This window comes from Loxodonta africana, chromosome 3 (assembly GCF_030014295.1).
Source record: "Loxodonta africana isolate mLoxAfr1 chromosome 3, mLoxAfr1.hap2, whole genome shotgun sequence".
In the NCBI taxonomy this organism is placed as follows: domain Eukaryota; kingdom Metazoa; phylum Chordata; class Mammalia; order Proboscidea; family Elephantidae; genus Loxodonta; species Loxodonta africana.
In genome coordinates this window covers 6824607-6852088 of record NC_087344.1, presented here as the reverse complement: position 1 = coordinate 6852088, position 27482 = coordinate 6824607, and the positions used below count along the sequence as shown (strand labels likewise).

General features: G+C 56.7%; 2 protein-coding genes across 7 annotated transcripts in view; one reads left to right on the top strand and one right to left on the bottom strand.

Annotated features, from left to right (window-relative positions):
* Positions 1-1406: 1406 nt before the first annotated feature.
* On the top strand, positions 1407-14165 carry UBXN6 (UBX domain protein 6). The gene is made up of 11 exons (XM_064280320.1): positions 1407-1594; positions 5151-5314; positions 5737-5801; positions 6722-6850; positions 10143-10240; positions 10837-10912; positions 11981-12065; positions 12159-12378; positions 12449-12579; positions 12675-12823; positions 13571-14165. The coding sequence occupies exons 1-11, from the start codon at positions 1512-1514 to the stop codon at positions 13697-13699; spliced, it is 1329 nt and encodes a 442-aa protein (XP_064136390.1). The 5' UTR covers positions 1407-1511; the 3' UTR covers positions 13700-14165.
* Positions 14166-15355: 1190 nt separating this feature from the next.
* The window catches only part of CHAF1A (chromatin assembly factor 1 subunit A), a 38742-nt gene continuing 26615 nt past the window's right edge, over positions 15356-27482 (bottom strand). For 3 of the 6 annotated variants that reach the window (XM_064280317.1, XM_064280319.1, XM_064280318.1), the window contains 8 exons: positions 26697-26923; positions 25753-25921; positions 25499-25579; positions 24985-25077; positions 23640-23898; positions 20948-21438; positions 16834-16930; positions 15360-16433 (listed from right to left, as the gene is read on the bottom strand). In XM_064280317.1, the coding sequence (XP_064136387.1) occupies positions 16333-16433; positions 16834-16930; positions 20948-21438; positions 23640-23898; positions 24985-25077; positions 25499-25579; positions 25753-25921; positions 26697-26923 (1518 nt within the window). In that variant the 3' untranslated portion in view covers positions 15360-16332. Of the gene's footprint in view, positions 16434-16833; positions 16931-20947; positions 21439-23639; positions 23899-24984; positions 25078-25498; positions 25580-25752; positions 25922-26696; positions 26924-27482 lie in introns of all 6 variants that reach the window. The other 3 variants (XM_003421930.4, XM_064280315.1, XM_064280316.1) reach the window with 2 other exon arrangements.

Below are 27482 nucleotides of genomic sequence, written 5' to 3'. Positions count from 1 at the left end.
GACAATAACTAACGTTTATTTGTGCCAGGATTACCTGGGTGATGCAGATGGTTAAGCGCTGGGCTTATTAAGCACTAGGCTTAATAAGGAGCCCTGGTAGTACAGTGGTTAAGTATTTGGCTGCTAACCGAAAGGCAGTCTGAACCCACCAGCTACTCCGCGGGAGAAAGATGTGGCAGTCGGCTTTCTTTAAAGTTTACAGCCTTGGAAAGCTCATGGTGTAGTTCTACCATGCCCTATACAGTTGCTATGAGTTGGAATTGACACCATGGCAATGAGGTTTTTTTTTTTTTTTTTTAACTATGTGCCAGGATCACAGGATCAGGGCTTTGAACCGGTTCATTCTGGTTCAAACCCCTGCTGATAACTTGCATTTCCAGCCCAGACATACTGAATCAGAATCCACATTTTAACAATTCCCAGATGATTCTTATATATGATAAAATTTGAGGACCACTGCTCTAATAGTGGTTCTCAGAGTTGGTCCCTAACTGCAGCATTAGCATTGCCACGGAACTTGTTAGAAATGCAAATTCTCTGCAGGGGTTTGAACCAGAATGAACCGATATGAAGCCCTGGTCAGGATTTCCGGGGCGACGCAAAACGGTTGAGTGCTGGGCTCCTAACCTGAAGTTGGCAGTTCAAGTCCACCCGGAGGTGCCTTGGAAGAAAGGCCTGGTGATCTACTTCTGAAAATCAGCCAAGGAAAACCCAATGGAGCACAACTGTTCGATCCTTAAACCATCATGGTGACGGCACAGGCCCAGGCATCATTTTGTTCCGTTGGGCATGGGGTCCCCATGAGTTGGGGGCTAACCTGAAGGCAGCTACCACCACCAATGGTCTTGATGCAAGCTGTTTCCTTGCCGGGAGCGGAGTCTGTCTCATTCCTACCGTGTCAGGTTTTATTTTAGCTATCACTTTGGGTATCTCCTTTGCCACTGTTAACCTGTTTCTCTGTCTTGTCCGCCGCGGTGGATCCCCAGCCTCTAGCTCGGTGTGTCCTCTTCTGTAAGGCCTCCCACACAGTGTAAGTGGGAGTGATTAGGGTTGAAAATGGGCCTGGGTCGTGCGGGCCTTGAACGTCTGGTTGAATCGGGACTTCATCACATAAGCGCTGGGGAGCCAGGAAAGGTTCCTGAACACGGACAAGGACGTGGCCAGCGCTTTTCCCGACGGGGTTAGTGCGCCTGCCCTTCCCTCTCTTGTCACCCTTGGGGAACGCTGTGAACGGCGTCCAGGCACAGCGACTAGCAAAAAGCGCGCCCCCTGCCCTCTGCAACCGAGTCTGAAGAACCACCGAGAAAGCGCAGAGCTGTCAGCACGCGCCAGCGAGTGGCAGGGGGCTAGAGCGGCGCGCCAAGCCGATTGTCACGTGGGCGGCTACGCGAAGGCGGAACTTCCGGCGATACGGGCCCTTCCTTCCGGTTGTTGGTTCCAGCTGGCCCCTCCCGGAGTGGGCCCTGCGCCCTCGCGTCCCGCGGCGCTCTGCCGCCGGGCCACCTGTCACCATGAAAAAGTTCTTCCAGGAGATCAAGGCCGACATCAAGTTCAAGGGCGCAGGGCCCGGTCAGAAGCTCACAGACTCAGTGGGGTGAGGGATAGGCGCAGGGGTTTGCGGCCTAGGGGGCGGGGAGGGCAGGAGAGGGGTCTGAGACCTCAGGGGCAGGGGGTGTTGGGAGGGGCTGCGGGGAGTCAGGGCGCGAGACCCCGGGAGGCGGGGCAAGAGGGGGAGGAGAGGGTCGTAAGGGGGCGGGGCAGGAAAGGCGAAGCTTGAGGGGGCGGGGCGGGCAGGGGACCTTTAACAGACTGGGGTTGTCTTGGGGGTGTAGATGGGCAGAGATTGGGGCTGATCCTGGAGGAGGAGGTACGACTTGGGTCGCGCAGAGTCGTTGCGAGGCTCGGTGTCCACGGAAATAGAGGTTCTGGTCTCTGGTTCTGGGGTACGTGGGAGGACGGGGGTGAACTGGAGGGGGAGCCTACAGAGTCTGGAAGTTCTGGCGGCCCTAGACAGTTGTTGGAAGGTATGTCACTGCTGTGGGAGGTCTGGGCGAATTGGGGGTGTTGGGAGGGGTAGGGGAAGGTTTGGAGGAGGGCGGTGGGTGGAGGTGGGGAGCTGGGGGAACGTGTGATGATTTAGGGAGGCTTTGGAGGAGAATTGAGGGGAGGGGACGAGAGGTAGGATGAAGAGTCAAGCTTCTGTGACTTATCAGGGGAGAACTTGAGGAAGAGAAGGCCGTGGGACTAGACGGAAGCTCTGGGCAGGGGGTGTGAGTGGCTGGTGCTCAGGAGACTGTGAAGAGGTGGCAGGGGTGAGGAAGGGAGCCTCAGAGGACCGGTGTGTCTGAGGAGGAAGACCCTTGGAGGGGTATGAGACAAGGGAGTCTGGAAGGGGCAGGGCCTGCTGCAGGGGGCCCTGGAGGGAGAGTGTGGACTGAGAGAGTGGGCCTAGGATTGGGAGTGACTGGGGAAAGATGTCAGCGTGGGGAGGGGTCTGAGGAATAATGGAGGCAATGGTGAAGAGGTGGGGCTTGGGAGGGGGTTGGCGGAGATGCAGGAAGGGGGGGCCGTGGGAATCGGGAGGCTATGGGGGTGGGTGAGGAAGGGTGGGGTCACATGAGGGCATTGAGTCATCTGTCACAGGAGTTCTTAGGAGCATAAGCTGAGCAGGACGCAGGAGGCCCATGAGGGCCAGGTCCGTGAGTAAGGGAGACCATGTTTGTTATCGTTAGTTGCTCTCAAGTGGGTTCTGACTCATGGCAACCCCGTGTGTGCAGAGAAGCTCTGTGCTCCTTAGGGTTTTCAAGGCTGTGGCTTTTCAGAAGCAGATTGCCAGACTTTTCTTCAGAGGCACCTCTGGGTGGGTTTCAACTGCTAACTTTTTGGCTAGTAGTTGAGCGTTTAACTGTTTGTGCCATCCAGGGACAAAATCGGTGGCTGGGCAGAGATAGGAGCCCTGGTAACACAGTGGTTAGGAGCTCGGCTGCTAACTAAAATGTTGGCAGTTTGAATCTGCCAGCTGCTCCGCAGAAACCCTGTGGGGCAGTTCTGCTCTGTCTTATAGGGTTGCTGTGAGTCGGAATTGACTCGGTGCCTCCTTGGGGAGAGATGGGGAGAGCAGTGGGCAAGACAAGGGGGTTTGTTCATTTATCCAACAAATAGTGGGTGGAGAGGGGGCTGGAGCAGCGAGAACTTTGTGTGGCAGGCTGTGGTGGTGATGCTGAGTCAGACTGGAGGCCTAGCAGGGGGGAGGGACGGGCAGCCTTCTGTGACTTATCTGGACAGGACATGGCTCAGTGACTCGGGGTGTGTGGGGAAGCATGCGTGAGGCTCACGTGTCCAGCAGTCTGCCCATCTCCTGGAGGTCACCTTCTAGCAGGGGCCGATGGACAGATAGGCCAATAACTAGATCATGAAGGGTCAGGTGGTGCTCAGGACCAGGAGGAAAAATAAGCAGGGTCCAGTCAGAGGTGTAGAGCACTGGTAGGTGCTCTGAGAGGGTTTTTCTGAGAAGGCGACAGTGGCACCGAGACCCTGGATGAGGTGAGAGACTCGGCCATGTGGATCTCAGCACCCTCCACCTGTCCCCACAGCAGCCCCAGACCCCCTTTCCTCATCCCGCCCCGCTGTGGGACATTCCGGGTGTGTGGCGGGAACAGCTGGGCATGTTTTGAGAACAGCCTGGAGACCCCTGTGGATGGAGAGGTGCAAACAAGGGAGACGGCTGGTTGTGAGGGCCTCACTAGCCACAGGGAGGCTCTGCGGTCTTGTTCTCCATGTGATATGGTGCGTTTCGCAGAGGTGTGCCAAGCACTGGCTTAGGGTTTAGGAGGACTCCCCTGGCTGCCCCGCGGAGGACTCCTCGAGGGGCAGCACATGAGGTGTTCTGGGAAATGTGGTTTTTATAGAAAGATCTAGAAAGCAGGTGGAGCTTGGGGGAGTCTCCATGACTTACCTTTTCCTCCATGCTGAGGTCCTCAGACCCTGCTGGTGCTGTGGGGAGGACTGGAGAGTCGGGAAAGGTCAAGGGGATGATAGAGAAGGGGGGTGAGGGGCATGACCCAAGAGCTTTGGGTCCTGACAAGGTTCCGTGGATGGATGTAGCAGCTGGGTCAGGAGCAGGTGTCGAGGGCAGAAGGCGGGCAAGGCAGAGGAGTCCAGCCAGCTTCAGGGAAAGGGCCTCTCTGCCAGAAACACTCAGGGCCAGGCCATGCTCATGCTTATCGCCCAGTAGGTCAGGAAGTCATCCCTCCAAAACTAAAACCAAACCCTTTGGCATCAAGTTGATTCCAGCTTACAGCAATCTGTGTGTTATAGAGTAGAACTCCCTGACAAGGTTTGCTCGGCTGTAATCTTTACCAAAGCAGATCATCCAGCTTTTCTTCTGTGGCACCGCTGGGTGGTTCGAATCGCCAACCATTAGGTTAGTAGCTGAGAGCAAACTGTTGGTGACACCCAGCCATCCCTCAGGTGGGGGTCACGGCTGTCCTCAGTCCAGAGGATGGAGATGAAGTTGACAAGGTTTCTGTATAACACTTTGCCCGGTGCCTGGCATGGTGTGAATTCGTTCCATCGTTGGCCGACCCTACAGGCCTGCCACCAATGTGGTGTAACCAGGGCACGTTACGTTACGTGAACGTCGTGAACCTCTTGTTTGTGAGAGGGGTCTGAAAACCTCCCTCAGAGGCTCGTAATGAGGTGGGAGCAAGCCGAGTCCCAGCCAGCACCAGGCCCAGTGTCTGACACACACAGTAGGCGCCCAGTAAATGAAGCTGTGACGTTATTGTAGACGGTAAGCACTGAGCCCTTCGTGGAAGGGAGAGAGGAGGAGAGATGAGTCTGTCAGTCCTTTAAGATGTTAGGGTGCTTTTACACATACGTCATCCTACCATTGCCCTGTGTAGGGGTGCTGTTGCCCCCATTTTACAGGTGGGAGCACTGAGGCCCAGGTTGGATGCAGGACTTGCCTGAAGTGGCAGAGCTGGAGTACACCCACACTCTCCTGCCCCAGGGGCTTCTCACCTGCAGTAAACTGTGCCTTTGCCGTGGGGGTGCCTTGGAAAGAGGGGCAGGTGGTGGAAGGCTGATTAGAAGCTTCCGTGGACCCCACATCAGCCTTGCTCATTCAGCGTCCCTCCATCTGGCCCCAGGGAGAAGGCCCCCAAAGACAAGCCCAACCAGCCGGCCCCCAGGCAGCCTCGCCAGGGTCCCACTAATGAGGCGCAGATGGCAGCTGCCGCGGCCCTGGCCCGGCTTGAGCAGAAGCAGCCCCGGGGCCGGGCCCCCGCATCGCAGGACTCCATCCGGAGCCAGGGTGAGCAGTTTACAGGTCCCGGACCCCGTGCTTGGCTCTGGGTGAAAACGGTGACTCGACTGATGACTTTGGCGGGGGGGGGGGGGGGGGCGGGGGTGTAAGGTCGCAGTTGTTAGAGTGTGAAGGGCATGTGCAGGGTGAAAGGTAGGTTTGCGGCCTGATCTAGTTGGGGGGCTCGGGGTCAGGGAGCTTCTTCCAGGAAGGGGATGGAAGCTGAGACTTGGGGGAGGGAGAGCAGATGGTCGGCAAGGACAGGGGGAGGTGGTCCTGGCGAGGGACCAGAACTTGACCCTCAGAAGGGGGAGGGCCTGGGGAGGGGGCTGGCCTTGCATTTATACCAAGCATGTGCGTGGGGTCTCTGGGTGGGACAGGGGCCCCCACGCCATCCCATCTTTGCCTCTCCCTCCTGTCTCCCCTTCCAGTGAGAAAGGAACTTCAAGCAGAAGCGACCGTCAGTGGGAGCCTGGAGTCTCCGGAGACCCATGTGGTAAAAGCCTGGAGGGAGGGCCTGGAGGGGAGCTTGGGCTCCTGTAGAGGGCTCACCCAGATTCTTGCCTGCATTGGTGTAGTTGGCCATTTCCTCATCACCAGCTGCATGCTAAGAGTACCTGGTGTGGGGGCGGGGGGGGGGGGCGCAGAAGAGACGTTGTAGTCACCCCTGCCCTTGGAGCTCCAAGGGGGGACTGGGGAAACCCTGCCTTGAACAGTCGAACATGGTGTCACCTGGGGCCGGTGGGGCTCAGCATCCAGTGATGCCCGGCTTGGGTTCCTCCCTGTGACCCTGGGACTGTGGGTGCTGTTAGAGCCTGCAGTTTTCAGAAGACAAAACTGAGGTTCAGAGAAGTGAAGGCAGCTGTCCTTGGCAGGGCCAGGACTGGAGCCCCGGTCTGTCTGACCCCAAAGCTGGTTCCCTCAGCACTGCCCTCTGCTGCCTTCCTTCTCTGAGGCAGGAGGATCAGTGGAGACGGGTGTAATCAGGGGGGGCCTTCCTGTAGGTGGTGGGCTTCAAAGGGGAGAGGGCCGGAAGGGGGTTCCAAGCAGCTTGGCCAGTGAGGACTCACCACATTTTAGATTGGAAGAGCTCCTAGAGATTGTGGCCTCAGGAAAGGCCAGGGTGCCGGTGAGTCCTGACTTCCCACCCAGGAGCAGCAGGAGCCAGGGCTGCTGCATGTGTTGGGTGCTCACTCACTCGGTGTCAGGAGCTGCTAAGTGCTTTTACATTCCCGACCTCATTTCATCTGGAGGTCATCCGCATGGACATTTTACAGACCAGAAGGCTGACTGGGGTGGGGGTGCAGGCTTCAGTCGTTGGTCTGAGGTGCCCTGTGGCTAATTGGTGGCAGAGGCAGGGCTGGGATCAGGGAGGCCTGGCTCCAAGGCCTCACCCCCAGACACTATTGCCCCCAGGTCTCTGAGCCCAGAGAGGAAGGCTCGGCCCACCCGGCAGTGGCTGGTGTGTACTTTACCTGCCCGCTCACGGGGGCCATCCTGAGGAAGGACCAGCGGGACGCCCATATCAAAGAGGCCATTCTCTCGGTGAGCGGCACCCCGTGTCCCCCACCCACACCCCCAGGAACCTTGGTTGGTACAGGCCCCTTGTAAAGTCCTACAATTGCTTTTATCATATTTGTGTTGGTTGGTTGGTTGGTTTTTGTTTCTGTTTTAATCTCTTTAAAAAGGTAATGCTAATGTGTGGTACAGAATTGAAAAGGTACAAAAGGGTTGATGGAGAAAAGCTGCTGTCTGCTTCTTTCTCAGCCACCCCTCTCTGGAGGAGTTAAGGCCCCTTTACAGAGCTATGCCAGGTACAGGTGGTCGCTGACTTATGACACGGTCCCATTCCTACAACTCTGTCGTAAGTCGGTTCTGACATGAGCTGGATACCTTTTTTTTTTTTTTTTAGTTTTCATCATTATTGTCTTCTATTATCAGTACCTTTATAAACCTGGCAGTGTTTTGAATGGTAAATCTTAAAGTTGAACATCTGCCAGCGTTCACTGAGAATGGCAACATCAGCAAATTACACGCTGCAGCGTATCGTTAACGAAGAGACGTACAAAAAAAAACAACAGTCGTTAAGTGCGGTTTGCCGTAACTTGAGTATGTCGTAAGTCAGGGATTACCTGTATGTACAAACTATCAATGTACTTATATCTCTGCCCCACTTGGTTTTGTTTTACATAAAAGGTTACCTACCGTCCACAGTTAAGGTATCAGCATGGAGATAACAGTTGAAAAAGAATTTCCATGTTATTTTTTTTCTTTGTAAGTCTTCTTTGCAAGTAATTTCAAATTTAAAGTAGGGGTATAAGAGTAGCACAAAGAACATCGAATGCCTTTTATCCAGAGTATGAGTTTCTGATTGCTGCTGGAATATGTGACCGCAAGCATGGTGGCTTAAAACCCACTCCCACTGCCAGTAAACTGACCTATAGTTCTGAGGGTCAGAAACCCAAAATGCGTTGCAAAATCAGGCCGTCAACAAGGTTGCACTCCTCCTGGAAGCTCTTAGGGGAGAATCAAGCTGTGGACAGGGCTGAATTCCTTCCAGAGGCTACAGGGTAGAATCCATTTCTAGGCCTTCTGCAGCTTCCAGAGGCTGCCTACACTCCTTGGCGCTCGGTCCCTTCTTCCATTCTCTAAGCTTGTCAGCTGAGTCCTGATCCTTCTCACGCTGCCTTCCCTCTGGTTCTCTCTCTCCTGCCTCCTTCTTCCCCTTTTAAGGACCCCAGTGATTACACAGAGGAGCCCTGGAAGCCCAATGGTAAAGCACTCAGCTGCTAACTGGAAGGTCAGCAGTTCAAAACCGCCAGTGGCTCCATAGGAGGAAGGTGGCAGTCTGCTCCTGTAGAGATTTACCGGCTGGGAACCTCTGTGGGGTTGCTCTGCAGCAGTATCAACGCGACAGCAGTGGGGTTTTCCCTGAGAATAGTTGTCTCATGGTTTCTTTAGTACTCTTTGCTTTGTTTTTCGTGTTTTAGTAGTTAAAGCTTCGGTACAACCAGAGTGCACCCCAGTGTAAAGTATGATACGGATCCCATGCTATTTTTTCCAGCTTGCTATCCATTTTTTTCCCCAACACTGTTTATTGAAAATGCCTGCCTTTTCCCCCTGAAATGAAGTCTGACTTTAATCACAAAGTAGTGAACCCCAATATGGCTTCAGGTCCCTTCCCGGACATTCTCTTCCTTCGCGCCTTGTCTGCTCACGCAGCTGTTCATTTAAACAAGACTGCAGGTCGCCGGGGAGCCTCTGAGAGCCTTGTTTGGAGCTGCAGCTCTTCCCGGGGTGGGGGTGCCCATCCCCGGGGGCTGAGTCCCGAGGGAGTTCTGGCTGGGGGCAGCGGCGGGGGGTCTTCTAAGCCTGGCCTGGCCTGGGCCATGTCCTGAGGATGCTCTTCTGTCTCGTTCCCTCCTCTCTCTGCATGGGTTCCCCTCCCTGCCCCACCACTCAATTGGCAGACTGTCCCCACTTTTAAGTTGGCTGGAGCACTGACTCAGTTTGATGCCACTGTCGCTGCTGGAGGCTCACCTGTGCACCTGAGGGCAAAGGGCTGGGGTAGGTAGGTAGAGTCCCCACCTCTGCCCCCAGGAGCTGTGAGCCTGCCCATGTCAGGCCCGGGGCCAGCATCCAAGACTGCTGAGTCACCTGTATCCTGCCATGTCTCCCAGGTGAGGAATCTACTAGTAGCGAGCAGTGCTCCCAAGTCTAGGCCTCCAGCCTATGTGGAGCAGCCCTGCCCACCACACAGCCCCCAACTCTAGAGCTCCAGAGAGACACATGGGGGCGGCCAGGCAGCTGTCGTCCTGTGCACGAACAGACTTGTCTCCCCTGGGACGTGTTGGCAGTCCCCAGGGCGCCCACTTGGTGGGTCACCAGGTGCTCTGCGATTCTAGGGTACCAGCCGTGGCTCCTTCCTTCTCTTTCCTTCAGGCAGCTGGGATGCTGGGAGAGGGGCTGTGAGAGGGTACATCAGTGCCACTGTTGGTGTTTCAGGTCTTCTGCCACTCACACATGCACCTGCCCACGGAGGGGTCCCAGGCCTCAGCTGCATCCTGTCCCTGCCGCCTGTCACGCCTATGACGCTGGACGAGGCACTTGACATCTCTCGGTCTGTTTCTTCGTCTGAAAACCGGGAGTTGTGACAGGATGACTTGCAGGGCCGAGAGCAGGTTGGAGGGTTGGTGGGCTGTGTGGCGGGGGCTCCGGGTGTGGTGAATGCCACGTGAAGCATGGTAAGTGCCATGTGAAGCTGTAGCGCTGGAGCACAGGGCAGGGAGCAGTGGAGTCGGATCCGCCCCGAGAAGGCCCAGGGAAGGCCATCCTTTCTGGCTGTGGCCCCCTGGCCCCTGGAGGAGGGGCCGGGCCGGGCTGGAGGCTGGAAGGACCTGCTGCTCGTCTCACTGAATCGGCTTCCGTTAAGGGCTGCTGCTCCGCCGAGAGGCGCCTCGGGACGGTTGTTACTGCTGTTGTTACTGTCATCTGAGTGTTGAGGGGACAGGTTGCCCAGGCAGTTTGGCCTCTGGGCGTGAGGGGTTGTTTTCTTTTTGTTTTTTTGTATCATCATTTTTTGGTTTATGTATGTTTTAAATAGGTGTCTTACCAGCTGCTGTGGCAGCAGTCCCAACTCATGGGGACCGCATGGATGTCAGAGCAGAACTGCGTTCTGTAGGTTTTTCCACAGCCGATTTTTCAGAAGTAGATCTTCAGGCCTTTCTTCTGAAGCACCCCTGGGTAGACCTAAGCCTCCAGCCTTGAGGACATTTAACCGGTCTTTACCACCCAGGGGCTCCTGGGCTTGGTTTCCAATGGCTCCCTCCCTCCCCAGCATTTCTCCACGGACCCGGTGGCCGCCTCCATCATGAAGATCCACACGTTCAACAAAGACCGGGACCGGGTGAAGCTGGGTGTGGACACCATCGCCAAGTGAGTGGGGGCCCTCGCTGAGCCCCGCCGTGCAGCAGCGCACCTCAACCTGCTGAGGCCGAGCTGGGAAGGTCACCGGGCTGGGATTGTGCTGCTCAGGAAGTGACGCTTGCCCCTTTGGGCCTCAGTTTACCCATCTGTGATGAAACAAAGGGGTATACCTAATCGGGTTCCCATCCCAGGCTTCCCTTCAGGATCATCAAAGGATGACTGTGTGGACGAGGCAGGGTGGAGACCCCACTCTGTGTGGGATTGAACAGGTCTGGGTGGGCTCGGAAGCACCCCCCCGATCCAAGGCAATTGCCCTGCAAGCACTCCCTGGGTGGGGCGGCCCTATCAGCTCTGGTGGTCAGCTGTTCTGGCTCTGTCCACCACCCCATTACCATGGTTACTTGGGGTGCCCAGGTGTCTAGGTCTCCATGCTGGGGGCAGGACCCAGGCAGAGCAGGGAGGGCAGCAGGGGCTCCTGTCCCAGTGCAGGCTGTGAGCTTCGGGGAGTGAGTTCCAGCCCTGGGTCCCATGCCACCGTCTCCCTCTGAGAATGAGGTGGAGTGTGGCTGAGTGCTGTCCCATCTCCCCAACCCCTACCCCCACAGGTACCTGGACAATATCCACTTGCACCCTGAGGAGGAGAAGTACCGGAAGATCAAGCTGCAAAACAAGGTGTTCCAGGTGAGAGCTACTGTCTGCCAGTGGCAGGAGCACAGCGCCGTAGATGGGCTTAAAACAGCCCACACTGCTCCTCACTGTCCTGGAGGCCAGAGGATGCGGGCAGAGCCAGGCTCTCCCCGAAAGCTCGAGGGAAGGATGCTTGCTGGTCTCCTCCAGCTCCTGGGGCTGCAGGCGTTCCTTGGCTTCTGGCTGCGTTACTCCCTCTCTGCCTCCGTCTTCGCGTGGCATCGGCCCTCGGTGGTCTCTGTGCACATCTCCCTCCTCTTAGAAGGACACCAGTCATGTGGGATGAGGACCCATCCGACTACAGCGTGACCTCGTGTAAACTGACATCATCTGCAGAGACCCCATTTCCAAACAAGGCCCCACTCACAGGCCCCGGGGGTCAGGACAGTGGCCCCATAGCAGGCTGCCTTCCCCAGGTGCATGCAGCCCTCGAGGTGTTTCGCCTTCTGCTTGTGCATCGTGGTGCTCAGCTATTGTCATGTGCCATCAAGTCGACTCCGACTCCCTGCGACCCCACGCATGCAGAGTAGACTGTGCCCCATAGGGTTCTCAAGGCTGTGACCTTTCGGAAGCACGTTGCCAGGCCTTTCTTCTGAGGTGCCTCTGGGTGGGTTCGAACCACCAGCTGTTCAGCTAGTAGTCAAGTGCTTAGCCGTTTGTGCCACCAGGGACTCCATCTTTGCAGCGTGTCTTGCCTTGTCTTCAGCTTGAATGTGTGGGGAACATGGCGGCGTTGGGGAGGTTTCACTCAAGCGCAGACTTTGGCTTCTTTTGAGAAGTTGAGGGCTCTGGCCTGGCCTGTACTCCTGGGACGGGCGTCAGACACTGACTGTCAGCCCTGCGTGGCCTGCTCCCCACCCCAGCACACTGGCCCCCTAAGGAGCTGCCGCAAGCCCCAGCCTTTCCTTTGAAGCATGTGTCTGCGCTCAGCTCTGCAGATGGTGTCCGGGGCTTTGCCCCCAGCCAGAGTGCAGGAGTCCGGGCTGTGGGGTGTGGGCAGGGGAACACAGAGCTCATGGAGACCCTGGGCCCCGCCTGCCTGACCCCTGGCTCCACCCCCAGGAGCGCATTCACTGCCTGGAAGGGGCCCACGAGTTCTTTGAGGCCATCGGGTTCCAGAAGGTGATGCTTCCAGTTCCCGACCAGGGTAAGGGGCGGCCGAGGGCCTAGCCCAACGGTGGGGGGTGCCTCCCTGCTGTGACAGGGACTGAGTGGCTGTAGTGCCCGTGCCGTACCACAGAGGACCCTGAGGAGTTCTACGTGCTGGGCGAGGCGGCCCAGGCGCAGCCGCAGAACCTGGAGCGGCACAAGGAGCAGCTACTGGGTGCAGAGCCCGTGCGGGCCAGGCTGGACCGCCAGCGCCGCGTCTTCCGGCCCTCGGCCCTGGCCGCGCAGTTCGACCTGCCTGGGGACTTCTTCACGCTGACAGCTGAAGAGATCCGGCGGGAGCAGAGGCTGAGGTGGGCAGAGGCCCCCGCCGGGTGGGGGGTGGGTGTGCGGCCCGGCCCCGCTGAGCGGCTCGCCCCCCAGGGCCGATGCGGTGGAGCGGCTGAGCGTGCTGCGGACCAAGGCCATGCGGGAGAAGGAGGAGCAGCGCGAGCTGCGCAAGTACACATACACGCTGCTGCGTGTGCGCCTGCCCGACGGCTGCCTGCTGCAGGGTGCGTGTCCCCGGCAGGGGATGGACATGGCCCTGGTCGGGGCGCTGCTGGCCCCGGCCCTGCCCTGACCGCTTCCTGCCCCACGCTGTCCCCAGGGACCTTCTACGCCCGGGAGCGGCTGTCCGCACTCTATGCCTTTGTGAGGGAGGCCCTACAGAACGACTGGCTGCCCTTTGAGCTTCTGGCCTTGGGGGGACAGAGGCTATCGGAGGACGAGAACCTGGCCTTCAACGAGTGTGGGCTGGTGAGCACAGTGGCAGGCTCCGGGGGTCTGGCCGACACTCCCGGTGGGGGGTTACTCCTCAGTGTGGGGTGGCGCTGAAGGACCCGACCTCTGCACTTACAGTAGAACGTGGAGTGAGTTCCTGACTTCTGTCTGCCTCATCCCCATCTGTAAAATGGGGACAGCGGGAGCATTAGTTAACACTCGGGGGGAAGCAGAGTCAAGGTGGGATGAGAAATGCTGCAGAGACTGGAGTGGCTGAGGAGGCTGCCGGGGGAGGGGGCCTGGGCAAGGCTTGGAGGCTTGGGAGTGCCAGGCTGTGCACGGGCTCCGAGGGTTTGGGCTGGGGCCGTGGGGTGCTGTCCTTGGGCTCCGAGGGTTTGGGCTGGGGGAGTGGGGTGCTCTATGTGGGCTCCAAGGGTTTGGGCTGGGGCAGTAGGGTGCTGTCTGTGGGCTCCGAGGGTTTGGGCTGGGGCAGTGGGGTGCTGTCCGTGGGTTCCAAGGGTTTAGGAGGGAGGTTCTATCCATGGGCTCCGAGGGTTTGGGCTAGGGCAGTGGGGTGCTGTCTTGGGCTTTTAGCGTTTGGGCCAGGGGAGAGCGGTGCTGTCTTGGGCTTTTAGGGTTTGGGCTAGGGCAGTGGGGTGCTGTGTTGAGCTTTTAGGGTTTGGGCCAGGGGAATGGGGCGCTGTCGCTGGCCAGGAGTAGCCCCAGAGCCGTGACCTCTGCTGCACAAAGGCCAGAGGTGAGGCCAGGCGTCTCCCACCACAGGTGCCCTCAGCTCTCCTGACCTTCTTGTGGGACCCAGCTGTGCTTGAGGACGTGAAGGCCGCGGGTGCCGGGCCAGACTTGAGTGTGCTGAGACCTGAGCTCCTGGCAGTCATTGAGCAGCTCTCATGAAATAAAGCAGGGTCAGCTCAGCCCCCGTCTGTCTCGTGCTCGTCCATGATCCCCAACCCTTCCCACCCCAGCCCGGTGCCTTCCCACCTCCTGGAGGGGGGCATGACAATGGAGGCTGTTAGCTGCCGTGTGGAAGAACGGAGGGGCTTAGGCTCTGTTGCTGACATGTGCCTGTGCCCACAGCCCCATGGGGATCTGGGGACGCTGCCCCCCTCGGAGGCATGTGACCTCAGCGTCCCCGTGGCTGTTAACGTGCTAATGGCGGACCAGGCCGGCAACAGCTGACAGCTGTGGGCCCTTCTGGGGCGGGAGACCCAGCCTGGAGCCCCTCCATGCCGTGTTGGTGGCGGAGGCTGCTCTGAGGGTGCAGCTGACGGCGGCAGGGGAGGGAGACACAGCTGCCAGTGCACAGATCTGTAATTATTTCTTAACTATGATGTGGAATAAACAGGATATTTGAACAGTTTTCTGGTGGCTAATTTTGAGGAGCATGTGGTGTGCGGGGTGGACAGTCGACCAGGCCTGGATGGCTTCTTGAGGAGGGTTCGAGAGCAGACACCTGCGTTCCGGGTGGGGGTCGTGGATTCCAGGAGCCCCATATGGGCTTCCCGTTTCACGTCTCTCCCTGGGAGACCTGTGGCATCACAGCCGCCACCCCCTTGGTGCAGGGGTCCCAGGAACCAAGGGCCGTGAGCCTCCCACGAGCCGTGGGGTGAGTGCTCACTCGCCGTCTCGCTGTGTGTGGCAGAACGACAACTCTGTCCTAATCGCTGGGCCCTGTGACTGTGGTACCTCACAGGCAAAACAGATTTGCAGATGAAGGGAAGGATCCTGAGGTGGGAGGTGATCCTGGATCACTCAGTGGGTCCAGTGTAATCACAGAGTCCTTACAAGAGGGAGGTTGGTCAGAAATACAGGAATATGCTGAGCTGCCGGCTTTGAAGATGGAGGGGCCCTGAGCCAAGGAATGCAGGCGGCCTCTAGAAGCCAGAGAACGGAACCAATTCTCCCATAGAGCTTCCAGAAGGAATGGGGATGGGGAAGGCTGACTGGCCAGGCCCAGGCCTTCTGCCCTGCAACTGGGGGACGAATAGGTGGGGAAGAGCAGGACCTCTGCAGAGGGGAGAAACCGGGGTGGTGTGACCAGAAGTGAAACCTGTGGCCAGAGGACCAGTCTCCCAGCCTCGGCTGTACCCACAGGGAAAGCTCACACGTCTACAGGATCAACAACACTTCCTGTAGGCCGAGAGCTGGCTGGGCCTCTTTGGGGGGAACAGGAGCAAACGGTTCATTACAAGGGGAGGGGAGGAAGGATGTACAGGGCCAGGAATGAAGCCCCAACCCCACTCCCCTCAGGCCTTTGCTGGGCTTTGGCTCTGCCCAATAGGGGTAAGTCATCAGCACCCCCGGACCAGTCTGACAACTTCACTTGCTGCTCAAGGAGGTCCTGTGGCTTATTTTTATACTTTCTCACTTTCAGCGATAAGGGCAGTGGTGATTCAGTGGTAGAGTTCTTACCTTCCATTCAATGCGTGGGTTTGACTCCTGGCCAATGCACCTCACACATGGCCACCACCCACCTATCCCTGGAGGCTTACGTGTTGTGTTGCTAAGATGCCGAAGAGGTTTCAGTGGAGCTGCCAGACTAAGCAGGACTAGGAAGAAAGGCCTGGTGACCGACATCTGAAAACCAGCCAGTGAAAACCCCATGGATCACAATGGTCCAATCTGCAACTGATCACGGGGACGGCGCAGGCCTGGGCAGCATCCCGTTGAGTTGTGTGTGGCATCACCATGAGTCGGGAGACTGGCTTGACAGCGGCTGACAACTGGGTTAACACTTCCTCGCTATGTGGCCCCACACGGGAGTCTGCTCTCATCCAGCCTCAAGGACTGGAAGCCAGAGCTGAGGTCCTGGCAGCTCTCAGTGGAGGAGCTGCACTCAACCCTTGTAGGAACACACATGGCAGCCTCCCTCCCAGGAGGAGCAGGCAGGACCAGCCAGCAGTGCCGACAGACCCTCGCCTTCAACTCAAGGCCCTCGGAGACGGCGAGGGTTTAAAGACAGCAGGTGGAACAGCGTGTCGGGAAGGGGTAAAGTTCTGCGCAGATGCTGTAGCACCAGACATGGAGGTTGGGGAGGCGGGTAGTCCCCTCCTAGCCGAGAGGCCTGGGGCAGGTGACTGACTGCACCCCCCTCAGACACAGCACTTTTAAAGAACAGAGACAGACCAGGTCTGGGCTAGAGAATAAGTTTATACACAACCCCCCTTGTGACGCCCAGGCACCCACATCACACATGCCTGCCAGGGTGCCCACCTGCGGGTTCCAATTCATTTACAAGCATCTGACCCCAGCCCCTGACATGGGGCCGCAGCCATACAGGCGCCCAGGCATGGAGCCACACTGCAGTAATGCTTTTTGAAAGGAGCAGGTTAATAGGCAGCTTTTGGGGAAGTTTTTACAAGTATCAAAAAGAACTAGTCAAACATCCTATATAAACTTTCCAGCCCTCCAGGGAGGTCTGCCAAGCGGACAAAGTGCTCTTTCCAGGGGGTCGGCAGTACTTTCAAGTATCTGAGGCGCGGCCGAGGACGCCTCATCACTGACCAAGCTCGGCGGGCCGCGGGCACTCAGGACAGGAGGAGCGCACTCACAGGCAGCGGGCCCTCACAGGTGTCCACTCTCACCGACCCCACAGCTCCCGAGGAGGTGCCACATGGGGTCTGGGCCTCTGGAAGGCAAGAGAGGGTGTCTTAGCTGGCAGCACCCCCCATGCTCGTGTCACCAGGGCCTGAAGCAGCCCAGGCCTTCTAGGATGTGCTGTGATCTCGCAGTGGGGAGCAAAGGGGGAAAACTGCAGCCGAGATGCGTCCCTTCCAAGCAGCTGTGCTCCCTTCTGACCCCTAGTCACATCCTGCTCCCTCCTCAGCTCAGGGCCCTCCCACAGCTCAGAGTAAAGCCTGATCTTGGCCTTTACAGGTGACGGAATGGGCCCCTTCCTTCCTTCCTCAGCCTGGCCCCTGCCTGCCACCAGGCCCACTTCATCTTCTAACTCAAGTCCCGTTGTTACAAGGCAGTGAGAGTGCGTAGGCTCTTCTGGAACACGCCCAGAGTTCTCGACCCCTTCTCACCACCAACGTCTGGGATGTCCACCATCACGCAGTCGCCCTCCTCTTCCTCCTCCTCCTCCGTGTCCGCCTGGAAGCCATCCATGTCCCCAGCTCCAACCTGAACAGACGATGGTGCATGGCAGTCAGCCGTGGCAGGGGTTCCTGGGATGTGACCCCCACGTACCCAGTCCACTAAATCGCCAAACGTATTCAGAGTTTCCCCATATCCTCTGCCCATTTGGGCAGCAAATTCTCCACAGTTGAGAAGTCTCTGCAAACCTTCCAGCAGAGGAGGTCTTAAGGCTCCCTAAATGAACTAAATTCAGATCTCTCCACACCACTGTCATCACTATTTCACCTCATTACAAAAATACTGTGTGACTACAGAACCCTTGGTGTCTGGCTTGGTTTGAACAAGAAGCATGATTTCTGTGAGCTCCTGACAGGACGCCCCAGCTGCGAACTCGGTCAGCCAGCGTGGTCCACCCATGTCCTCACAGCTTAAACCCCACAGCCCCGGCACTTGACAGTTCTTCCTCTTACACTATGCTTGGGCCAGCTGTGCCAGTGAGAACACACTCTGGCCACTGTGGATGGAGGTCAAGGGGCCAGGGGTGAGGTGGGGTAGGCCTCTATTGAGCATACAGACATGGAAAGCAGGAGGACCTATTTCAAACACGCCACCCCCAGGGGTGCCCACCCACTCCATAATACAAGAAGAAAAGCAGGGCGGAAGGAAAGGACACTTCTGTCAATAGGGAGGCCATCTGTCAGGACACTGTGGAACTCCTCTTCCACAAAAGTCTCCATTTGCCTTGCAAAGGAACAGCAAAGCGAGAGCACTCAGTTTCAGCAGTGCAGGGCTGGTTCCCCGGCTCGGCCTCTAAGGGCAGATGGTGCTTAGGTGGATGGGCTCCTACAACCCCCAGGTAATGCAAAGGATGAATGTGCTCAGCTGCTAAGCGAAAGGCTGGAGGTTCAAGTCCACCCAGAGGTGCCTTGGAAGAAAGGCCTGGCAATCTACTGGAAAATCAGCTACTGAAAACCATACAGAGCCCAGTTCTACTCTGACACACATGGGGTCACCAAGAGTCAAAACTGACTCGATGGCAACTGGTTATGTGTTCCCAGTTCATAGATTCCACCCATGGACTCCTGTCCAGATGAAGATCTTACTAGACCCACTTCATCAGGTGATTGGGGACATCACAGAGATAGGACCATCCCAATCCCCACCACTCCCCAGAGCAAGCACTGTCACCGTGAGGATGGCAGGGCAAGCTCCAACTCCGCGCTTCAAGAGAATGTTTCAGTAGAGGAGAGAGTACCGGCCACGTCCTAGCTGCGCTGATGGAGGCCACGCTGCCGTGGAGGTGTTAGTTTGCTGTGTCCGTTAGGAAGAACACGTGGATTTCATGATGGTCATCCCAAGGGAGACGGCCCACACCAGGCCCCTCCAGAGGGCAAAGGCCGGTGGAGATGAACTAGGTTTTCTTTTGGTCTACAACTTCCCAGCAGAATTACCATCCACAACTCTCCAGGCACAAACTGGATCCTAGACAGCGTTCTGCAGAGAGAATTCAGGCCGACGGCCCTAGGTCCGCTGTGCTAGGAGCTGTTTGCAGCTAGTGAGTGGAAGAGCCTGTCACCTTACCTGCCGTTACTGTAGATGGTAACAGAGACAGAAAAGAGGGACATGGACAAGCACTCAGAGGACACTTGGCAAAAAGAAGAATAAAGCCTGTGTAACAACTATTCTCTTTTAGTTTCACTCTCATCAGATTATTTTTGGTTGGAAAGGGCAAAAATGCCCTCCCGCCATTGTAAAATCAAACTGAGGCTCAAAGAGTTACGTCACAGCAGAGATCGCACAGGTCGTGGTGGCAGAGCTGGAGCCAAACTAGTCCCAATTCAGCCCACAAGGTTGTAATACCCCCCTTGAACACAGGACTTTGAAAAATTCTTGAAAATTAAGAAAGCCCAACTCCATCTAAAATATTTATACATCCTTCCCTGTCTGGTTCAAGGGCGAATGAAGAAAACCAAAGACACGAGGGAAAGATGAGTCCAGAGGACTAATGGACCGCAACTACCTCAGCCTCCACCAGACTGAGTCCAGCACAGCTAGATGGTGCCGGCTACCGCCACCGACTGCTCTGACAGGGACCACAACAGAGGGTCCTGGACAGAGCTGGGGAAAAGTGTAGGACAAAATCCTAACTCCAAAAGAAAGACCAGACTTACTGGCCTGACAGAGACTGGAGAAACCCTGAGAGTTAGACACCCTTTTTTTACTCAGTACTAAAGTCGCTCCTGAGGTCTACCCTTCATGAAGCCAAAGACTAGACAGGCCCATAAAACAAACAACACATGTAGTAGCTCAACCACGTATCGAGACTAAGTGGGCACAGCAGCCCAGGGGCAAGGACAAGAAGAAAGGAAAGGACAGGAAAGCTGGTAATGGGGAACTCAGGGTCGAGAACGGGAGAGTGTGGACACGTCCCAGGGTTGGCAGCCAATGTCACAAGACAACGTGTGTATTGTTTAATGATAAATTAATTTGCTCTGTATACCTTTATCTAAAGCACAATAAAAAAATGAAATATTTATACACATTTATAGTTTAGCAAAGGATCCCTGGTAGCACAATAGTTGAGTGCTTGACTGCTAACCAAAAGGTTGGCAATGTAAACCCACCAGTGCCTCCAAGGGAGAAAAGACCTGTCGATCGGCTCCCCTAAAGATTCCAGCCTAGAAAACCCTATGGGGAAGTTCTACTCTGTCACGTGGGGCCACTATGAGTCAGAACCGACTCGAGGACACCTAACAACAACAGCTTAGCAACAGCAGTCTTCCAGGGTGCAGAAATATCAGTGAGCGGGCCTCTAATCCCACCCTCCTAAATTCCATCTGCCTTTTCCACTCAGTATAAGGTCGCCCCTATTCCGTGTACAACCACAAGCTATTCTCCGGCCCCACCTCCTTGCAAACCAGAACCAGAATTTTGCTTGGAGTGTTGAGATCCCACTTCCCGACTCTCCTGCAGCTACGGGTGGCCGAGCCGAAGACTCCGGTCAGGGAGATACAGGTGGAATTTATGCTTCTGGCAAAGTGGGAAGCGCCGCTCCCCTCCTGGGAGGTTCTGGTCTCCCTGTCCTGCTGCCTGGAGGTGCAGCTGTCATCTTGCAGCACGAAGATGAAGGCCACCCGCTAAGGAAGGTGGGACTTCTGTTGCTGCAGAGAAACCCCTAGATGTTTAAGGCACGGTGCTAGGTGCTCTGTGATCTGTAGCCCAACACAATCCTAGCAGATTCGAGTGCTGTCAAGTAGTGGCACCCTGCTTGGAGGAGCAGCAGTGAGGTTGATGGCCTCCAAAACATCCCAAACAGCCAGTGGCTCAGAGCTTTCCTCCCCTCAATACATTTGTTGGGCTGGCCCCTCCTTCCCCAGGGTCAGTGTGGTGCTGGGTTCCTTCATGTCAGAATCCCTCAGAACTGTAGTTGTGTGCCATCAAGTCGATTCTGACTCCATATACCAGAGCAGAATTGCCTCATAGGGTTTCCTAGGCTATCATCTTTACAGGAGCTGGTCTGCAGGTCTTTGGCCTGTAGAGCTGGTGATGACTTTGAACCACTAACCTTTCAGTTAGCAACTGAGCGCTTAACTGCTGCACCACCAGGACTCTTTATCTCAGACCCACTCAGTCGAAAATCTAAATGTTTGTCCCACTCCTTGGGTGATGCTCACACCTCACGCGGTTTGGGGCACCCAAGCGTGGCAGTGAGCAGTGGGTGGGTGTTCTGACACTGAGCACTGGTGTTTCCTCAGGAGTCACCCCCAGCCCCCAGGCCAGGGCAGGCCCCCCGGCGATGGCCCCCGTGGCTCCACACTGGCCCCTGCTCCGCACTCCTTGGTTGTAAGTACCCAGGTGTTCCCTCCATGGGCCCTGTCGGGCTCCCTCACTAGATGGGTGTTTGTCTACAGGGTCCGGCGGGGTGCTGGCACACAGTAAGTGCTCAGTGACTGGGTCAAATTGAATGTTAAACAGAACAAAGAACGACAACAACATAAGCCCCCTGGCGGGGGTCCTCCCCAGCCATGGCCGGGCCCCCACCTCGCGGCCGCCGGTGCTCACCTGCCCGTCGTGCCTACGCTTCTTCATGAACTGCGTGATGCACATGCTGCCGGCCGACTTCCTCTTCAGAGAGAGCAGTGTGGCTGGGCTGGGCCCCACGGCGAGGGCGCTGCCACTGTCCTCCCGGGCAGTCGAGGGCACCGCAGTGATGTAGTTCCACTGGCAGGGCACGGGCAGGTGCTCCTGGTCGAAGCTCTTGAGCACCTGCGGGTGGACGTACCAGCACATCCTGAAGTCAGGCCGCTTCTCGTACACCGAGTTCTCGGAAATGATCCGCTTGAGCCTGGCCTTGGATGGAACGGTGGTGTCGTCGCCAGCGGTGGGGGTCTGTGGGCGGGAAGAGCCGGGGCTCGGGGGGCTGGTGGAGCTACTCTCGGGGCTGCCGGTGTCCCTGCTGAGTAGGCCTTGGCGGCAGCACTCCTGAAACTCACGGATGATCACCTTGCTCCCGTTGACGTTGCCGTGTAGCAGCGGGAGCAGCTGGGCAAGGACTGGCAGGAGAGGAAGAAGCCGTGAGTTGGAAACAAGCGACGGCACCGCGGGCTGAAGAGTGAGCCGAGGCCCTGACACTGTGGCCCCCAGCCACTCTTCAAACCTGGAACCAAAACTGTCGCCCTTAATGGACCACGGCTACCACCAGCCCCGACCAGACTGAGTCCAGCACAACTGGATGGTGCCCAGCTACCACCGCTGACTGCTCTGACAGGGATCAAAATAGAGTGTCCCGGACAGAGCTGGAGAAAAATGTAGAATAAAACTCTAACTCACAAAAAAAGGCCAGACTTACTGGCCTGACAGAGACCAAAGAAACCCCGAGAATATGGCCCCCAGACAACCTTTCAGCTCAGTAATGAAGTCACTTCCAAGGCTCACCCCTCGGCCAAAGATTAGACAGGCCCATAAAACAAAATGAGACTAAAGGGGCACACTAGCCCAGGGACAAGGACCAGAAGGCAGGAGGGGACAGGAAAGCTGGTAATGGGGAACCCAAGGTCAGAAAGGAAGAGCATTGACATGTTTTGGGGTTGGCAATCTATGTCAGAACACAGTATGTGTATTAATTGTTTAATGAGAAACTAATTAGCTCTGTAAACCTTCATCTAAATTACAATTTAAAAAACAACTGTCCCTTGAAGTTCCCTTTAAACTAAGTAACAATTTAGCTCAAAAAGGAAAGATTGTCACCCTTGCGTATTGCATTCTTTATAAGACCAAACGGACAACGACTATTCTAAAGCTTAGATGAGAAGGTTGGGGGGCAGAGCTTGTCCAGGGGAGTGAAACAAGCAGAAGAGAACTAACGAGGATGCTGACACAACGTGAAGGATGTAGCCAGTGTCACCAGTCATCGTATGTAGAAACTGGAATGGGAAGGAGTTTTGCGTGTATATTTTCACCAAAAAGAAAAAGACAAGCGAGCACAGTTCTCAATCTATCAGCTGCGGGGCGCGTTGGAGGGAGACGTGAGGCCGTACGGTGCGTGCAGCCTGCTCTGGAAGGGATTCTAGGATGCGCGAGTCTCACGAGGTGAGCTCGGCTCAGGCACTCACAGAATGTCGCTTCGCCAGCTTTATGCCTGTACTTTGCGTTAGTAAGTGGCTGTCACCTCATTCTGAGTGTGATGGTTAATTTTACGTGTCAGCGTGGCTGGGCTATGATTCCCAGCGTTTCGGCCAAACACTAGACCAGTTTCTGTTCTGTAATGCAATGCAGTGCAATGTGACCGCCTCCCAGCGTAATGTCATGTACTCCATCAGTTGAAAGGGGAGTTCCCTCAGGGCATGGACCGCCTCTGGCCTAGAGGTGTTCTGGAGAACTTGCTCTCCCTACTCGGCAGCCTGACGACCGCCTGACCTTGCCAGCCCACTAGGCACACGAGTCAATCCCTTGCGGTAAATGTCTATCTGTATCACATGTGTCTCACTGGTTCCGTTTCTCTACAGAACACTGAGGAAGACACCAAGTACCTCTTCCTCTCCGGTGTGTCCTGGGGCAGTCCCAGCCCATCACTCCCCAGCTGGGGGACCCCCTTGGGCGGCACTCTCTGTGCCTGTGTTGATGTGGGAGGGGCAGCCTAAGCACAGCTGCTGCCTTTCCCTGCGACCGTGAGTGAGCCTCATGCTCAGGACCAGACATGGGGGCCTGGCTTCCTGGACAGTCGGAAGAGGGGGCCGACTCCCTTTCTGGGTGCTCAATAGATCCCACAGCACCCGGTGGCCTATCAGCACATCCTTGCTGTGTACATTAGGCACGGCAATATTCCCAGAAAACCACTCTCTGCTCTGTGCCCGTCCCATTCCTACAACTGTTCCCGGGGCAAGGGGGAAAGGAGCTCCCTCACCACAGCACGAGAGGGTGCGTGAGGAACACCAGCCCTGCATCAGCTGCGGGGAGTTACCCTGCCGGCCATGGGGACCAACATCACAGTGAAGCTGATCTGCTGCCTCTTCTCTGTGTGTGCGAGGCGCCCTCCCCCTGCTTGTGTGCAGGAAGCGCCCGGCCCCTGACCATGCGACTGAAGCTTGTTTTTCGAACCCTGACCTCGCCTCAGCAGTTATTTGTTGGAAAGAGTTTTGACTTATGAACCCAGTTGCCTAGCAGGACACCCGCCCTTAGACTGGAGCGTTCTGGGAACCCAGGCCCCACACTGAAGGAGAAGCCCTCTCCCCCAGTGCTTTCATGGAGCACTCACTCTGGTGGTCCCTCTTCTCTTTCTTGGAGGCCTTGGGCATCTGTTCCTCCTCGGGGGGCACCATGTCCAGGAGGCAGGCCGCAAACTGCTGCAGCACCTTGAGGTCGGTGCCAGCACAGCCATCCTTCTCAGCCGCCCAAACACAGCCGATTTTCACGGGCTGGAGGACGCGGAACCGCTTCCCCTTGGCTAGAAACTCGTCCCACTCTTTGGCCTTCAGTTTCTGGCGAACCTTGTGGTTCTCGGGGTCAGCACATTCCTTGCAAGGTAAGGTCAGAAGTTTATTTACAGTGCCCACACCCCTCAACCTGGGCATCCTGCAGTGGCTCCAACTCCCCAGCCGGGGGCAGGGGGCTGTTCTCGCAGCTGGGGCCAGTGCAGAAAACGCCCCCCCCGGCCCCGTGACCACGTCCCAGCGCCCCCTTCCGGTCCAGGGCCAGAGGCGAGAGGCGTTTTCAGTCAAGGGTGCATTCCCGCCCCTCTGCTGTTTCCAGCGCACGCACCCTCCCCGGCACCGACTGGCGCAGCCGGTATTTTTATAACCTCACCCACTGCGCCTCTGAACACCAGTCTGCGAGTTTCCTAGTTAATACGTGGCCACAGAGCTGTCCAGTCGCCAGCCCCAAACCGCACATCCAACCTGGCACCACAAAGCTGGGCCTCGTCCCACATACACACATCGACAAACGTGTGGGACCTGGTACCACTGAGACGGACACGACGGAGGGCCCGACAAGACCCCCATTGGTTAAAAATGCACCACGACGACGTGCCCTCACATCTGACTGTGAAATACAAACCAGGCCCCACCACGACCTGCTTTCCCCTCTCCCTGCCACCCAAACATCCGGTCAACAGGCCCTGGGAACGGCTTACTCAAGAGCTCCACAGCCCAACAGAATTCAGCCAGGCACGGGGAACCCTTCTGGGGAGACGGGGAGGCTTCTCCTTCCTATTTCGGGTGGCGGTTTCACTGACGTAGCCAACTATCGAAGCTCATCAAACGGAACCCTGGAGGTAGGTCTGTGTTCCTTGTCGTATGCTAATTACGCTTCCTGCTAGCCCTCTAGGCCACCGTACCCGCTGCCACAGCAGGGACCCATGGAGGTGTGCTCTGACCAGAGGCTCTGCTTGCACAGCACCCCTCACCGAGGATTTCGTCCCACCTCTGCAGAGTCCACCATCCTCCCTGGCAGATCCAAGTTCAGAGCCCAACCACTCCCACAGATGAACCTGCCCACCCAGGAGCCCTCCTGGGCCATGAGGTGGGCTGTGGCTCGTCTTCCCCGCCCCGCTCTGGCCCACACAAGCTCCTCTCTGAGCTGGTCACCCGCCTCCTCCTCACCTCGGTCACACCTTCGTCCTCAGACAGGTACCCGTGGGGCACAAAAAAGCCATCATCCTCATCTTCATCCTCACCCACCTCATCATCATCATCCTCGAGGAGAGAAGACAGTCAGTCCATAACGTGCAGAAACAACACGGTCCTCGTTCACTATCTGAACCTACTGCCCTGAAGGCTGTTTCCACGGACACTTGGGCGGCCAGCAGACACCTGCTGACAGGGGCCCTCTTGTTACAGCAGGGCTGGGGGCAGGCAGGTGTAAGGCAAAAGGGAAGGATGGGGCTGCGAGAGGACCACAGGGAACGCGTGTGTGCCCTCCAAAGGGGAGAGACACTGCTCCGTTCCAGCCCGCAGCGGTGAAGCCAGCCCACTCTCACACATAAGATTGTCTGAGAGAAGCTGAGGAAGCCAGATTTTAAATACCAGCTCAAGTTTTAAGACCTAACAGTGCAGGTCAGACAAGGTGCGTCTGCTGATGAGCCAAGCACTGGGGCCACCCCAGGTGTGTTCTCACCCCTTCGCTGTGGGAAAGGGACTCCCCCGGCTCCTCCTCTTCCCACTCATCGTCACTGTCCACCTCATAGTCAAGGAGTTTCTGAAACGAGAAGCACGCAGTGTCTCATCATTGTTCTCAGGGCTGGGAGACAACGGCAGCACAGAAAGGCCAGGACACTTACAGCATCCAAGGGGCCGTGTGAACAAGGCCAAAGGAAACATGGGGAGACAGTGGTACATGTGTGCCACCAGCTCACCCGGTCGGACCCTCACCCGGTCCTGGGCCCAGGGGTTCCTCGGACGGATGATTGCCGTCTTCTTATTCCACGTGCCCCAGTATGCTGGTCGGTGGTTCTCAGAAAACTGCAGCAGCTTCATTCTGCCAAACTTCTTCCTTTCGGGAACGCCATCTGCTTTGCCGCTCTCCACGATCACCACGTCACTGAGGGACACAACACCGCCCTCAGCAATTGGTGTGCACACCACCCACAAGTCCTCCCAGGGAGCTGCCTCCTGATGGAGCATGGGCTAGCCAGCATAACCGCCTGTCTGCAAAGAAAGCTAAGGGACGTTCCCTGAGGGACACATACGAAGAAAAGATGTGGTGCGGGCAGGAAATAAGGAGGAAGAAAGATAAGAAGAGTACCAAACTGCTGCTCAAGAGCACTGTCAATCGGTGGGGTTGTGTACAGAAAGTGGAGGCCCTGGGTGGCGCCAACAGCTAAGTGCTCAACAACTAGCAGGAAGGTTGGTGGTTCAAACCCACCCGGGGCACCTCAGCAGACAGACAGGCCTGGCAATCTACTTCCAAAAGGTCACAGCCTTGAAAACCCTATGGAGCACAGTTCTCTGCACACACAGGGTGGCCATGAGTCAGCATCGACTCAGTGGTAATGCTTGGAAGAGCAGGACAATGCCCTGTGTGGCGGCTGACACCAAGATAAGAAGGGCCCTCCAGGGGGAGACCAGGGAGCTGGGAGAGGCTTTCTGAGAGGCTGTCACTGTGTACACAAGGGGTTTCAGAGGCTTGAAGGATGGCAGAGAGGAGAGGCCTAAGTGACACCAGAGCCCAGTGCCAAGGCCCAAGAGGGAGACGACTTGCCCAGGCCTCAGGCAGCGGCAGACCCAGGTCCAGGCTTCTTGCCCAGTTCCCCAGGGCTGGTCCAGTGGCTCTCTGGCCTCACCCGTGGGAGCAGGGCAATCTCCCAGTCACTCGCCTGTTGAAGATGTCTGCATTCCGGTTACAAACAATGGTGGGCCCGGATCTGAGGGGCCGCCGGCCCTTTAGATCCTGCAGGAAGGAGAAGCTGCCACTCTGCTGCTGCAGAAGCTGGTCTAACTGGTCACAGAGGTCCTGATCGAAGGCTGTCCGGCACAGTGGGGCAAGAACCATGTGCTCTCTAATCTCAAATGGGGCAAACTTGCCACAGGAGCCGGCCAGGGTCTGAAATTGAGAGGAGACGTGGCGGAACCCCACTCAGCAGTGAAGCGGATGGGCCACTGCTGCCCACCATGCTGGGGTGATGCTCAAAGGCCGTGTCCTAAGTCAAGGGGCACACGCAGAAGGCTACATGCTGGGTGAGGCCATTTACATGAGATCCTGGAAAAGGCAAATACTACAGGACAGAGATCAGGTCAGCAGCTGCCAAGGCCGGGGGTGGGAGGAAGGGACTTATGACAAAGCAGCACGGAGAGCTGTTTGGGTGACAGGAAGACTCTGTTATCTTGATTATGGTAGTGGTTATGTGACTCTACGGAGGTCCTGGGCGGTGCAAACAGTTAATGCACTCAGCTGCTAACCAAAGGGTCGGCAGTTCGAGTCTACCCAGAGGCACCTCGGAAGAAAAGCCTAGCGATCTACTCCCAAAAACCAAGTCAACGAAAACCTTATGCAGTTCTGAACAACAATAATGTAAAAAAAAAAAAAAGGTATTGCTACTGGTCTGTTCTAAAACGTGTTTAAACCCCAGGAAGAGAATACAAAATAGCCAATATTCCAAAAA

Excerpts from the sequence above, each read along its gene's own strand:
- UBXN6 (XM_064280320.1), top strand. The coding sequence starts at position 1,512 with ATGAAAAAGTTCTTCCAGGAGATCAAGGCCGACATCAAGTTCAAGGGC. Across the intron at positions 6,851-10,142 it reads TCAAAGAGGCCATTCTCTCG|CATTTCTCCACGGACCCGGT; the intron begins GTGAGCGGCACC and ends CTCCCTCCCCAG. Across the intron at positions 12,824-13,570 it reads CCTTCAACGAGTGTGGGCTG|GTGCCCTCAGCTCTCCTGAC; the intron begins GTGAGCACAGTG and ends CTCCCACCACAG.